This window comes from Rhamphochromis longiceps, linkage group LG18, assembly GCF_057381845.1.
Source record: "Rhamphochromis longiceps isolate RC_006_pf linkage group LG18, R_longiceps_female_GT1.1, whole genome shotgun sequence".
Lineage (NCBI taxonomy): Eukaryota > Metazoa > Chordata > Actinopteri > Cichliformes > Cichlidae > Rhamphochromis > Rhamphochromis longiceps.
This window is the reverse complement of record NC_140574.1, coordinates 20,714,080-20,727,035: the sequence shown is the minus strand read 5'-3', so window position 1 is coordinate 20,727,035 and position 12,956 is coordinate 20,714,080. Positions and strand designations below refer to the sequence as shown.

The 12,956-nt window shown below is 41.1% G+C and overlaps 1 protein-coding gene across 2 annotated transcripts in view; it reads right to left on the bottom strand.

Annotated features, from left to right (window-relative positions):
- Positions 1-1,562: 1,562 nt before the first annotated feature.
- The window catches only part of gpc1b (glypican 1b), a 57,073-nt gene continuing 45,679 nt past the window's right edge, over positions 1,563-12,956 (bottom strand). For both annotated transcript variants that reach the window (XM_085387954.1, XM_085387953.1), the window contains exons 5-12: positions 11,992-12,219; positions 11,273-11,436; positions 6,500-6,665; positions 6,196-6,326; positions 4,507-4,632; positions 4,037-4,170; positions 2,685-2,860; positions 1,563-2,060 (exon numbers count right to left, since the gene is read on the bottom strand). In XM_085387954.1, the coding sequence (XP_085244080.1) occupies positions 1,858-2,060; positions 2,685-2,860; positions 4,037-4,170; positions 4,507-4,632; positions 6,196-6,326; positions 6,500-6,665; positions 11,273-11,436; positions 11,992-12,219 (1,328 nt within the window). In that variant the 3' untranslated portion in view covers positions 1,563-1,857. The remainder of the gene's footprint in view (positions 2,061-2,684; positions 2,861-4,036; positions 4,171-4,506; positions 4,633-6,195; positions 6,327-6,499; positions 6,666-11,272; positions 11,437-11,991; positions 12,220-12,956) is intronic.

Genomic DNA, 12,956 nt, shown 5'->3' with positions numbered 1-12,956 from the left:
CATCCGAACTACTGTCGATTCAAAGAGGCGCTATCGTCAATCCCTCTTCTGCACTTTCAATCAAAGACAAGTACACGCATTCACACGCAAACGAAACACATACGCGGGCATCGTCCCATCATCCTGCACGCAGCACTCCTGAATGAGAACGCTGGCATTGCTTTGAACTAAATTGTGGTACATGTTTTCTCCCTAGCAAGCATCAAATTGGGCGGGGGGAGAAAGCCTTAAACTGTGTTCCCATAACATTCCCAGTAAGGTTGACACATAATGAAGCACTGTGTCATTGTCATATTGCCTTGCTACAACGCAGAAGCACGAGGAACGCTTTAAAGGTCATTATAACTGATGAGTGGGGAAAAGGGCAGAGGAGGTTGGCAAAAAATAGGCACCGATATAGAAATGTTTCAGATAATGAAAGGCGGACATGGATACTGACAGATGATGAAAAAATAAGCGGTAAGAGCACACAACGATCTTGCTTTTGTCAAATTTTGGGAACTAAAAGCATGTTTTTTTAATTTTTTATTTCCCCCTTCTACAAAATGGCAAAGAAGCAATCAAAAATATAGACGTGCACGGTGTGGCTTTTACTGTTATATGGATCACTGCGGCAATCAGTCATGAAAAAAAAAAAATCGATGATACTGAAATTATGATGCTAATCACAGGAACACTGGGCCATTGCGGGGAACCCACAAAATTTTATGCATATTATATTTTTGCTCTCCTGTGAATGTAAAAGGAATACTAAAAGAAGTGCAGCAGGACAGCGGAGCCTCTGCTTTTGTGTGCATTTCTGCTGTGCTACAAGACTCCAAGATCATTTCATTCAATCCTTTGTCACAGGGGTCATCTTAACGTGACACCTCCTTTCCACGTAGCACACTCTATAGCGAAAAGCTGCTTCCATCTGAGACCTGTCCCAGCCGAGCACGTGCTTTGCTTAAACCAGAATGTTGAGTTGATGCTACACTGCCAGCAGGTTCTGGAGAGAGGGAGGGAGGGAGACAATCTCGGTGGGGCCGGGGGAGGAGGGTGGGATGGGGAGTGTAGGAATAAGTGGATGGATGGAGTAGAGGACAGACCGTGTTACTCCTACACCGGGCGATCGTGCCAGTGTGACTGTGATCACGGCTATTATTACAGATTACATGATGAAATGGCAAAAGTGCTGACGCTAAGTGCTCTCAACCTCACTGTGTGAGCGAGTGCATACAAGTAATGATACTGTGAGGCTTAATGCATTAAGAGGTTTGATGGGTCATGCTGTCCAGATAATTCTCCTTTTAAAGTCAGCAGATATTTTTTTCTTTTTCCTATAAATATCTAAATGTGATTAAATCATTTTGGGACAAATATAATCATAAATAAACAATTCCCACGGTCACAAGTGGAATACCGACACGTAGTATCTGGGTGCCACTGCAAAAAGCTCGACTCTCCCTCTCCCTATGGTGTCAACACCAACATACTGTTAGCAATACAGTCTCGCACACGCTTTAGGAGCAGATATAACCTCAGAGAAAACCAAACACCAAAAACAAAACATTAGAAGATGCAAAAAAAAAAAAAAAAAAAAAAAGACCAGCTCTAAAGGTGTCATAGTATAGGAAGAATAAAAGATGAGAGCAGAACAAAAAAAACAAAAACGTTTATGAGTACTCATATTTCCATTTTGCTCCAATCCAACACCAAAAGGAAGTCCATCCATGTGATTTATTGTTGTTGTTTCTTTAGATTTCTTTAGTTTTGGCAAGCTAACTAACCCCCAACTTCTCCTCCCTCCCCTTTTCAACTCTCCCCAACCCCCGGTGCCCCAGTCTCAGTCCCAGTTGGCAGATTCCACCTCGTCAATTATCGCCGGAGCAGCAAAATGAGCAGTGTAAGCAGGTAAATGCTGATGGAGGGAAGGTTCTGCATGGCTGAGCCTTTCACCCTCTCGTTTTCTGGAGGGTAGGGAATGGCCACAGGTCGGTCAGTGATGGGGAGAACAAGGCGTGTATCCCGGGAACACATGTCATCCGCGCACCCGCTTCCTGAGCCGCTGGCGTCATCACCTATAGACACAGGGTACGGACATGAGCTCACTCTTCCAACAGGAATAAAGCTGTCACTAACCCTATTAACCATACAGTGCACATAAAGTGTTTGTTTAACTGCCAGTAAAAATTTGGCATTGACTGTTCAGGGGCAAAGAGAATACGGCTATGAGTCAACATTGTCATGAGTTACTTAAATTACGTGGTATGAAAAATGAAATCAGATAATCAAAAAAGGCATTCCTGATTTTCACAGGTTTAGTTGGAAAACATGTTTTTGATTAATCGTCAATGGACAAAGATGCCCTAAAAAAGCTTTCAGCATAGTGTAGTTGTTGTAGGGAAAACAAGACACAAGACACCTGCAGCTCATGTACAGGAAATGTAAGTTGTAACAGGATATTTTATGCAATCATGGGTATTTTCAGTCTAAACCAAGTGAGTAGCATAAAAAGAGTTAAAAAATCTACACAGGAAGCATAGTAGGAGTAGAAGGCAGAACAGACAGGGTGAGTTGCAGGTGAGGTGTGTCTGTTTCTTTATTTTTTATTCTTTAATTTGAGAGAAGTTACAATAATGTAATCATGAGTAGGTCATCTGATTTGAGGTTTCTTGTGGGCTGAGATGATAAAGATTACTCACTGGTGTCCTGAAATTCCACATCTTGGCCATTTAGAGCATTCTTCAGGCGGTGAGTCATAATCTTCAGCTGCATTATTTGTTGGCGTATTGTCATGTCTGGTTTGGTGATGTCAATTTCCACTTCAGGGTTGTTGATCTGACTGGCTAAGCCGTCATTCATTAACTCAGGAAGGTACCTGTGAACAGTTAACAGCCAGCGTGCTCAGCACCAGGTGGAAGTGTGCACAATCAAGCAATTCGTTTTCTGGATTTTCCAGGATTCTGGAGAGTCGCTTTCCTTAAAGATGTCGTCATTAGCTTAGCAGACTCAAGATGAGTGTAACGCAATTAGCTCTTGTGACAAAATGTTTCAAAACAAGAAGAAAGCCATACTTTAAGCTAATGCAACAGGACCACAGAGCGACTGGCATACAACAACACTGTGCATATAGCACCATGGAAAGTATTCACCCCCCTCCCTGATTTCTTAGTGTTTTTGGATCTTTGTCACACTTACATGTTTCAGATTATCAAAGAATTTTCAATATTAGACAGAGATAACCCAAGAAAATAAAAATGCAGTTTTTAACTGATGATTTTGTTCAAAAAAGGGAAAGAAGCTTTGGGGAAATTTTGGCCCCCTCTCCTTTGCAAAATGATCTCAATTGAGCCACATTGGAGGGTTTTTGAGAATGAATGGCCTGTTTAAGGTCATGCCAAAGCATCATAATCAGATTCTCTTTGAGCTTCAGGGTATGAACTGATGGCCAAACATTCTCCATCAGGACTTTCTGGTAGAGAGCAGAATTCATGGTTCCATCAGTTATGGCACGTCATCCAGGTCCTGAAGCAGCAAATCAAGATCTTTTTTGGTAAATGTGAGACAAGAATTTCTGTTCTTTTTGGTAAACAGTGGTTTTCTCCTTAGGAATCTCCCATGGCTGCCATTTCCGCCCAGGCTCTTTTTTTATTGCTGAATCATGAACTCTGACCTTAACTGAGGCAAGTGAGGTCTGCAGGTCTTTAGATGCTGTTCTCCTGTGACCTCCTGGATGAATCATTGTTTAGACCTTTAAGCCTGCTTCACTTTGTCAGACAGATTCTGTATAAGTAATTTCTTGATTCAGCAGGTCTGACAGTGGTTAGTGAAATTGAACTCAGTTTTCCAGGGAATGTGGTAATGGTAGTTTTGGATAGCATTTTTAATTTTATTCAGTATTAAAATTTGTTTGATCATCTGAAACATGTAAGTGTAAAAATATGCAAAAAAAAAAAACAAGAACAAGAAATCAGGAAAGAATAAGGAAAACTTTTTCACAACATTGGAATTCTGTGTTGAAGTAATAATTTCTTCATGGGTTCATATTCCCTACCTGGCACGGTTGTTGCCATTCCAACACTTGTCTTCGGACCCTAATCCAGTGGCCACTCTGTCACTGCAGATGAGATTTGGGAGAGAAGTCCAGTATGGCCTATTGTCCCCCAGTATTATTCTTACATCAGACACCTGAGGCAAAGTTGTTGAGAGCACATTCATGAGCATTTATACTTCCCCCCCCCCAAAGTCACAGTATGCTGTCACACACCAACAATAAGAAACACTCTGGGTCCCTCAATAACCAACTGCAGTGTTCAGTCATCTGACACATTTATCCTTCCAAGCATTCATTCCCGTCTAATCACTTCATAGTTATCTGTGCATAGGTGAAATTGAACAGCAAAAGTGGTTCAATTGGCCTTGATGACCAATGACTCTTCCTTTAAAAAACATCACTATGAATGGGACAGATTAGGCCATCAGAGAGCAATAACAAGGTGCCAATTCAGTTGGGTACATACTAACCAATTTTTCGATTTTGTCAGAGCTGGCTTCCAACCTGTCCTCCACTGTAAACGTCCCTCGCTTCATGATTTCATCATCTGTGCTGGTGGTTCCTGCTTCCTTGGGTTTGCCACATGTCTGGAAAAGCTGAGGAGGAAAAGGCAAATCGAAATGTTGAATGAGAAGATAAATGGCATAGCCGTTAATAAACAGCTGAAACAGTCCTAACAAAAAGAGGGTTTCTATTCTTTTTTGTGTGTGTGTGTGTGTGTGTGTGTGTGTGTGTGGGGGGGGGGGGGGGGTTATGTATTTACTATATCTAATATTAAAAAAAAATAAAAATAGTAAAAATAAACCAAGAATAATAACTTGTTTTGTTTATGTGCATAACCTCGTGAGTCAATGACAGCATCACTTTAGCAGAATGATTCACAACTCGGAAAGTATTACTCGTCCCTAGGGGCTTTGGATTTTATAAACGCTACTCAGGGAATACAGTAAAAACTGCAGTCAATCTGTCATCCAGTCTGGCCTGCTTAGAGGAGCCTCAAGACTTTGAACCTTCACACACACTGTAACTATTAAAAAGAAAATCCTATCTTGAGCTGCTATTAATTTTATTATGACTCACACAACATCAAAAATTAATTGATAAACTCCTTGTTTCAGGGTTTGAGTAAGCAGCTTAACAGTTTGGCTTTGACTCAGTTACAGAGCAGTGGCATATATTTCCATATAGGCTACGCAGTGTAATATCTGCATTTGGCATAATTCGTCAGGAAAGCTTGTAACACAACATATGGCTTTTGACATCAGTCGATTATGTATGATAGGAAATAATCTATCCAACACTATAACTCTGCGCGCCATATTACATGAAGATCAGAGGCTGAAGCTGTGTGTGATTACATACAGGACCAGGTCAGCGGCAGACCGCCAGTCCACTGCTAACCTCAAGGGAGCCAGCCTCTTAAACAGCTAACCAGCACAGAGGAAGCTTTGTCTTTCCTCTCAACGTCCACGCCGTTTCCCACCTTTACCAAACTAATCAGTCAGTTTTTCAGTGCTGCCAGTTGTTTTTAAGGCTCATATAAAACTGTTACCCAAGCACCATTAAAAAGTTAAGTAATTGCTTGGCCTGAAGGCTCTGTCATGACTCACATGCCTTCATTTGAAATCAAATATCTGGAGCATGATAACAGCATTAATGTAGTGGGAGGAAATGTGTTAACTGCATATACAAAGCAGGGCAATGAAGTCACATAGTGACCCAGCATGTGAACTCAAGTCCAAATGTTCTTTTGGAGGGAACCAATTTCTATTAGTTTGTGTTTTTTTAAGAGATTTCAGATCCTTTTGATTGCTAACTACTATTTTTACGGCATTACCAAGTGCTAAGGATCTTTAAAAAGCCAAACGTCAGCTACCAGTGTTTCTTCACTGACTTTCACCCATATAAAAAAAGCAAACAATGCTTCAATTCACATCTATGTTTCCAAAAGTTTTCCAAATTAGTAATTACATTGTTAGCAGAAACTAGAAACAAGTAGGACCACCTGAAAGTTAGCTTAAGTGTTCATTTCAGTTGTCGATGATGGTTTTAAGACTGTGGCTCAGCTCACAGTATCGTTTGATGTCTTTTTTGAGGTGCACAGTAAATGCTGATCACATCGTTTCGACCTGTATGCGTGTACCAGTGTGTGTTCTGACCTTGCTGTTGATGCTGGCTATATTCTCCATCATGGTATTCATAGCTTCTGATATGTAACTGGGAAGGGAGAGGATCACACTTTCCACACCAGCAGGGTCATCTAAACGGTCAGCCACCTGGATCATTGTATCTAAAGAGCCATGAGGCACAGTTAGTGTGAAGAAAGTGCGAAGTGTTTCATATGTAGGGCCTCAGTGTGTTGATAGCGTGACTCCCCTTTATTAGAATCAGGTGTGGGTTGAACGTTTGAGCTGGGCATATGGTTAAACTGGATTCATATGAGGGAGTGTATGTGCGCCCCACCTGCTAGGTGCCTCCACTCTGTGTCGAGGTCAGCCTGGTTGGCCAGACAGCCCTTCATGACGTTGGTGCAGTAGTTCAGACAAGGTCTAGCAGACGGCATCCCACGGCAGTGGGGACAGTAAGTCATCTTCATTATGGCTCGCATGCACTCCTGGCTCATTGGCACCTGGGTAAGACAGAGATATAAATAAACATGCACCACTTTGATAAAAGAAAAAAATCAAGTCAAATACTGTTTGGTTAAGCTTACATGAGAGACAAAACTTTGCACGTTTGACTATTTAAACTGTTAAACTGCTTTTGTACAGAAGACATGAATATGGAAAATGATCTGTTTTAATAAGATGTGAAAATGTACATTTTGTTTTAGCTACACAATGACAGTGGCAGCAGTAGGAGGTCACCTCCCATGATGACCTTTTTTTTTTAGTTTGCACCAGGATCTCTTTCATCACAGTTTCCTTGGAAACTAGTTAGCAAGAATTAGCTTTTTGTTTCAAATGCGATGAAAAGGTCCTGACATTCATACAAGTATTTTCAGTCTCTCACTCTATCCTTCCTGTCTCTTGCACTCTTCCCTCTATCCCACAAGGCTGTTCCCCCAGGAAAAGGCCTTCGTGCGTGAAAAGTGAAACTGGGTTAATACCAGTAAGCTCTGTTCACAAGAGAGTACAGCTATGCATACAAAACCTAAGGAAGTGTTGGGTGTGTGTCTGTGTGTGAGAGAGAGAGAGAGAGAGAGAGAGCAACAGAACGAGTCCAGCTACGCATACAAAGCTTCTCTAAGCCGACATCTGGGCCAGCCTAATGCTTTTCCGGGAAACTGCAGTTCCAACAGCAAAGTCATAGTTAAAACCAGCTTTTAACAAATATACAGTGAAAATAGGACAACAATAGGGTTCATGTGTGAAAATAATTCAGATATTTTTCTACAGATGCTTGTTGATATCAGGGGAAACGAAACTGTTCTTATTCATGCTAGCACTGATTTCTGAAGTCCATAGCACTGTTTCCTAAAAACAGCTTCCGAGCAACATTTATGGGTGTGTATTTTAGTACTATAAGTAGTCAGTAGCTACTTTAATGATAATATCAAGAAAGATCATTGAAATTTAATCAAAGATTTGACTTGCAAAACTTTATTTTGACACTTTATCAACTCTACATAAAATCTTAAACCACATTAAAAATAAAACAAGCACTGTAAATTAGTTAACACTTGTGTGTAAAAAGGGATCGATAGAATTTGGTAATTGGTCTCAGTTACACACGGACAGCAAAGAAGTGACACAGAAAAAGAATAACCGTGTTCCCAGGCCTGATCTCAAGTCATTTGAGACATGAGTCAGATCCTCGTCCCTGCCCTCCTTTATTCCCTTCCTCCCATCCGTACTCTAGTTCTTGTTAACCAGGGATGAGTCAGAAAATTGCTTTTTTTGGTGAAAGAGAAGAATGGAGTGTGCAGCGAGGACTGGGGAGAATAACTGAAAATGAGAGATACAGATGTTAAAACGCTATTAGATTAACTGAGGGGAATTTAAAAAACAACAACAAAAAAACAAAAACTGGGAGATGTTAATGAAATCCTCCTGAAAAGAGATTAATCGAGTGTTTCCTACATCATCCATGCAGTGTCAATACTGGGAATCACTGGCACTGCACAAGAGACGTGAAATGTGCAGTTCTGCTGTGTTGCTTGTTAGAGGTTAATGTTGACAACTTCCCAAGGCTGGCAGCCTGGAAACTGTGGCACACCTGGCTTTAGGAAAGTAAAAGCTTTCAAATTATAAGTAGTAATACAACCCATATCTTATTCCTACTGGAGTGCAGAAACCCATCTCGGTTTGATAAAGTTCGACATATATTCCTTGATATTTTTCGCACATGCGGATCCTCAATGTCCCTTTCATACTCTAAGTCGTCCTCGCTTCACCCTCACTGCATGCTTCCCATACCTGTTTGTACATTGCCCACAGCAAATGTCCATGAAGACACACCGTCTTTCTTTCTGTTTGTCTCTCCTCTGTAATTAGTAAGGATATATGGACAGCCTCTCCTCCCTTGTGTTACAGAACAAGCTGATCCCGACTCCTTGCCTCCAGAGTGAGCAATTCGCGTGGCCTACTTCCTACTCTCCCCTTACCCGAGGGAATAAAACAGTCTGCAAAAAAAAAGTTAAGGACACACGTAACAACTGGTGCAGCCCAAAGCGAAGCAAGGGAGGAATTAATACTCAACCAGAAAGCCAGACAGACCTTCCTGCTGACACCTTTTTTTCTGTCTTATAAAAACATCTCTAAAATTATCACTCTCTCTCTCTCTCTGCTTTACTCTATTCACAGCATCCTTTAAGGATACTCTTTCATCACCTGCCACCACAGCTAAGGCTTATCGGGAATTCATTTCATCTTTCTTATGAAAACAAACTTCTGTGGAGGACTACAAGGATTGGAGGCACACACATACACAGAGGGAATTTTGTCTTATCCTGCCTTAATACCTCCTCCAGCAGCCTACAGTAAACACCTTCAGTTACTGACCTCTTTGCAAGTTTCAGTGCACATTTTTTTTTTCTAAAAAGAGAGGCTGCCTCATTAATGCACATGCATTAATCTACTGCTAATAGAATTTCATTGGAATGGAGGGGAAAGCTGAAATTAATTTATATACAAGATACAGCCACAGGGAAACAAACAGAAACTACTATTCACAATTTACAAGGAGAAGAGCTGCAGAATTTAAAGACAACACACACACACACACAAAAAAATGAGAGAGTAGGAAGATAAGGATACGAGAGGAAGCTGGATTTTGTCAAAGCTTTCCTATATCTGCCCCCCCCCCCCCCCCCCCCCCCCCCCCCCACACACACACACACACATTTTTCTCACTGTTTTAATTTATTCCTATCAAGCGCAGTGCTGTTCCAATCTGCATAAGTACAGCACAACTGTGACTGTGTGCTGGGAGGACAGCGACACAGACAAACGCACAAATTATACATGTGAAGTTGAACAGTTGGCTGATGTCTGCACCTCGTCCAGTCAAATCCTATCAGAGAGGCCTTGACTCGGAAGAAACTTGGCCTTGCGTGTTTTTTGAAACACGCCAAAAATTCTCTTTTAAAACCAGACTGACCAAGTGTGCCCATCGTGACTATTCTTGCACTACAGAGTGCTCTACTCTAAATAGGACAGAAGGCACTCCATGACCTCATTCAGAACGCAGCAGCTCCAATACCCTGGCATTAGCGCTGAAATGACATTCTGTAATTTTGTTAAAAGCTGCGCTAATTATTTACTCGTTTTCCCCGAGCCACCCTTGTTCAGTGAACTCATCACTCACTACTCTTCAGCACTGGCAAAGTGGTCGAGGATCATGCCTTAAAAAAGGCGTAGTAACTCCGGGAGAAATGTGTGTGCACATTTTTAGTACCTTTCAACGCTGGGGTTCAGTCTGTATATGAATATGTTTGTCTAAAAAAGATGCTCATTAAAATAGCATTGATGGATCATGAATAGGAATTGCAACATTCCCCACATGTATTCTGTTGTTTACTCCTCCACCTACTTGCAAAAAGGTCAAATTGTTTTTCTGCATGTGGTACGTTAGTTCAAGAACCCCGGGTCTTTGTACGTCTGACAACGCCCACAAACTAATCACATACATTAAAGTGACAGGAAAGAGCATCACATATATTTGTTTCCTTTGCATCCAGATGTGTCGCACAGTAGTTCTCGCCCTTTACCCTTTCGTGGTCATTCACAGCACAAAGTTATCAAAGAAATACCTGTAATATTCATACTTTTTTACAGGATCTGTTTCCTCAAAGCATTTTTCACTGAACCTCATCTCTCTCCACTCTGCTTGCCCACTGTCTGACAGCAGATATTTTTCACAGGGGCATCAATACCGGCCACCTCCCTGAAATTATTTCTCAGTCTCGCTCTCATCTTAACCTTACTCTTGCCTTTTACAAAGAGGGGATCATTTCTCTTGGGGGAAATTAACCTGCCTCACAGCCTAGGGAGACATTTTTCAGCGTGGAGAGGGAATTAACTGTAGTTGCAGGGGCAAGCTGAGCCCGAGGCCATGCTTCGCAGAGTGTCTTGCTTCTGCTAACGCTGATCTGAGGGGAAAAGAATCAAAACTGAACCCTGTGGAAAAGTATTTTTAATTTTTCTTCTGTTTATTTACTCACACACACACTCCCCCCCCCCCTTTTTTTTTTCCAATTACATAACTCTGTCATTATACAGTGAATGTGACTCAGGCAGATCTGAAATATGCTCGATTAATTTCTGGATCTCGCAGTAATGTTGTTCGGGTGTCACTGAATGCTACTCGTTATTTTGCAGAAACATTAGTAGAGCTGCTGATGTTTGTTTGTTGCCAGCAGCATTTTTTTTGCCTTACATCAATACCTACAGCGCTGTACCGCACAGAAATAATAAATGCTTCTGAAAATCTGTCGTGATGTTCATGTTTCCACACAAGGGGCAGCGGTTTTAACTTCATTAACATTATATCAGCCAGGCCTCTGACAAAGAAGATGCCCCGAGTTCTTCCACACAGCTGACAACTTCTCTGGATGAATCCTGAGCTCCACCAGAGCTGTCGGTACATTTTTATTAAGATGCCTGTTATTATGTACAAAACTAGATTTCGCTGTTTAAATTATGCATTGGGCCTGGAACTGCAGAGGTGAGGGCAGGAAAACAGAGCTGCTGCTCAGTCTAAAGGATCATGCAAGATGAGAAGAAATAGTTTTACCTGGGATACTCTGCGTACGGCTTCGCCCGCAGTCACCAGGCCCTGAACAAACGAACGTGCAGCCACAAGCGTGCGCGTGACTTTCATCTTCATTTGACGGGGTGTGTCTCCAAAAGGCCGCAGTGTGTCTATCTGCTTAGACACACACTCCAGGTAGTCCTCACCTGTAATCAGCAAACACATCAAACGAAATCTTCAAGTAGAAAATCTCACCACTTCTCAAGGTTTTGGGTTAACCCCTGAAGGCTGAAGCTAAAATTATTTAAAAGTAAATAATAAATCATTTATTTTATTTTTTACTCAAAAAAAATCTTACACATGCATCGGACCTTTTAGCAGTTTCTTTAGACCTGATGTGTTACATGTGTTGCTTTTGATATATTTTAGCCTGCTTCACTTTGTTAGACACGTTGTACTTAAGTGATTTCTTGATTCAACAGCTCTGACAGCAAGCAGGTCATCAGGTGAACAAAAGATGTGGGTAATCACAGTTGAAAGCAAATTCTCAAGAAACTAGAGCTGCTAGCTGCTGCAGTGTGCCAGGTTCATGGTATTACTGTAATAAACCATGCATCGACCAGTTTCCAATATGGTTAACAGAACATGAAATAATCCCAAGCCAAATAAAATAAGTTATTTTTTTTGTTTTTTTACTGTAGCAGAGAGCCAGCGAAAAGCTTTTAGCTGTTATGTGCGTCCAACAAGTGAACTAAATGTACCTATGACATATTGCCCGTTTGCCTGGAAAAAGAGCTTCTCCAGGAGCCTGATCCAGAAGTCATTAAGTGTTTCTTCCAGGTTGATGTTGGCTCCTCGGTAGTACTTCTTCAATTCTGTGTATAACTCGGAGAAAACATCCGAATTCTTGTTGTATAGAGAGCCCCAAGTTGAAGTGAAAGTCTCTTGTAGGTTCAATTCAGAGCGGTTCAGCAAATCTAGAAAGTGACCTGAAAACAACAAAAATTTAAACAGCTGTTATAATGTGAAATATTTGTATTCTCGTGTTTTATTACTTTGCAATGTGCTGCTCCATGTAGACCTTAATGTCACCGTTTCAAAATAAGTCAGAGCCATCAATACAAGATGCGTCAATACAGTACTCTTTTGCAAAAAAAGTCACTTATTCCAACACAAAATTCCACTTATTTTTTAAATGCTTTGTGCTGCATGCCAACAGCCTCACACTGTCAATGAACCTTAAGTTAAAGTATGCGAGAATGCCTCTCTAGGGCATGTCAGGGAACTGACAGTGCTTGGGGGTTTGGTTATATACTGCTCCAAGTGAGGATTTACAGATATGGTTAATGGGCACATGCACACATTCAAGCGCACAAGCAGATAAACAGAAAGAGTCAACTAGGCAGGATGTCACACTTGGAGAAAACCATACAAATTCATATCCAACACTAATGTTGTATTGTTTCACAATACAATCTAATACAGCTTCACCAATAATTACAGACTAAAACATTGCAAAAACTCGTAGTAGTATAGACGTACATAATGTTAAGCTTAAGATTGATTTAACGTAAAGCTTTTAGATAGCAATATACAGGAGTAAACAAGAGTATCAGATGAGACAGGTGTAACGGGTAGCTCATTGCTATCCTTGGGCTTGTGTTGAGAGGTGTGCACATTTTCAGTTTGCTTTCATAAATCCCACATTTTCTGTGTTTACATCCAT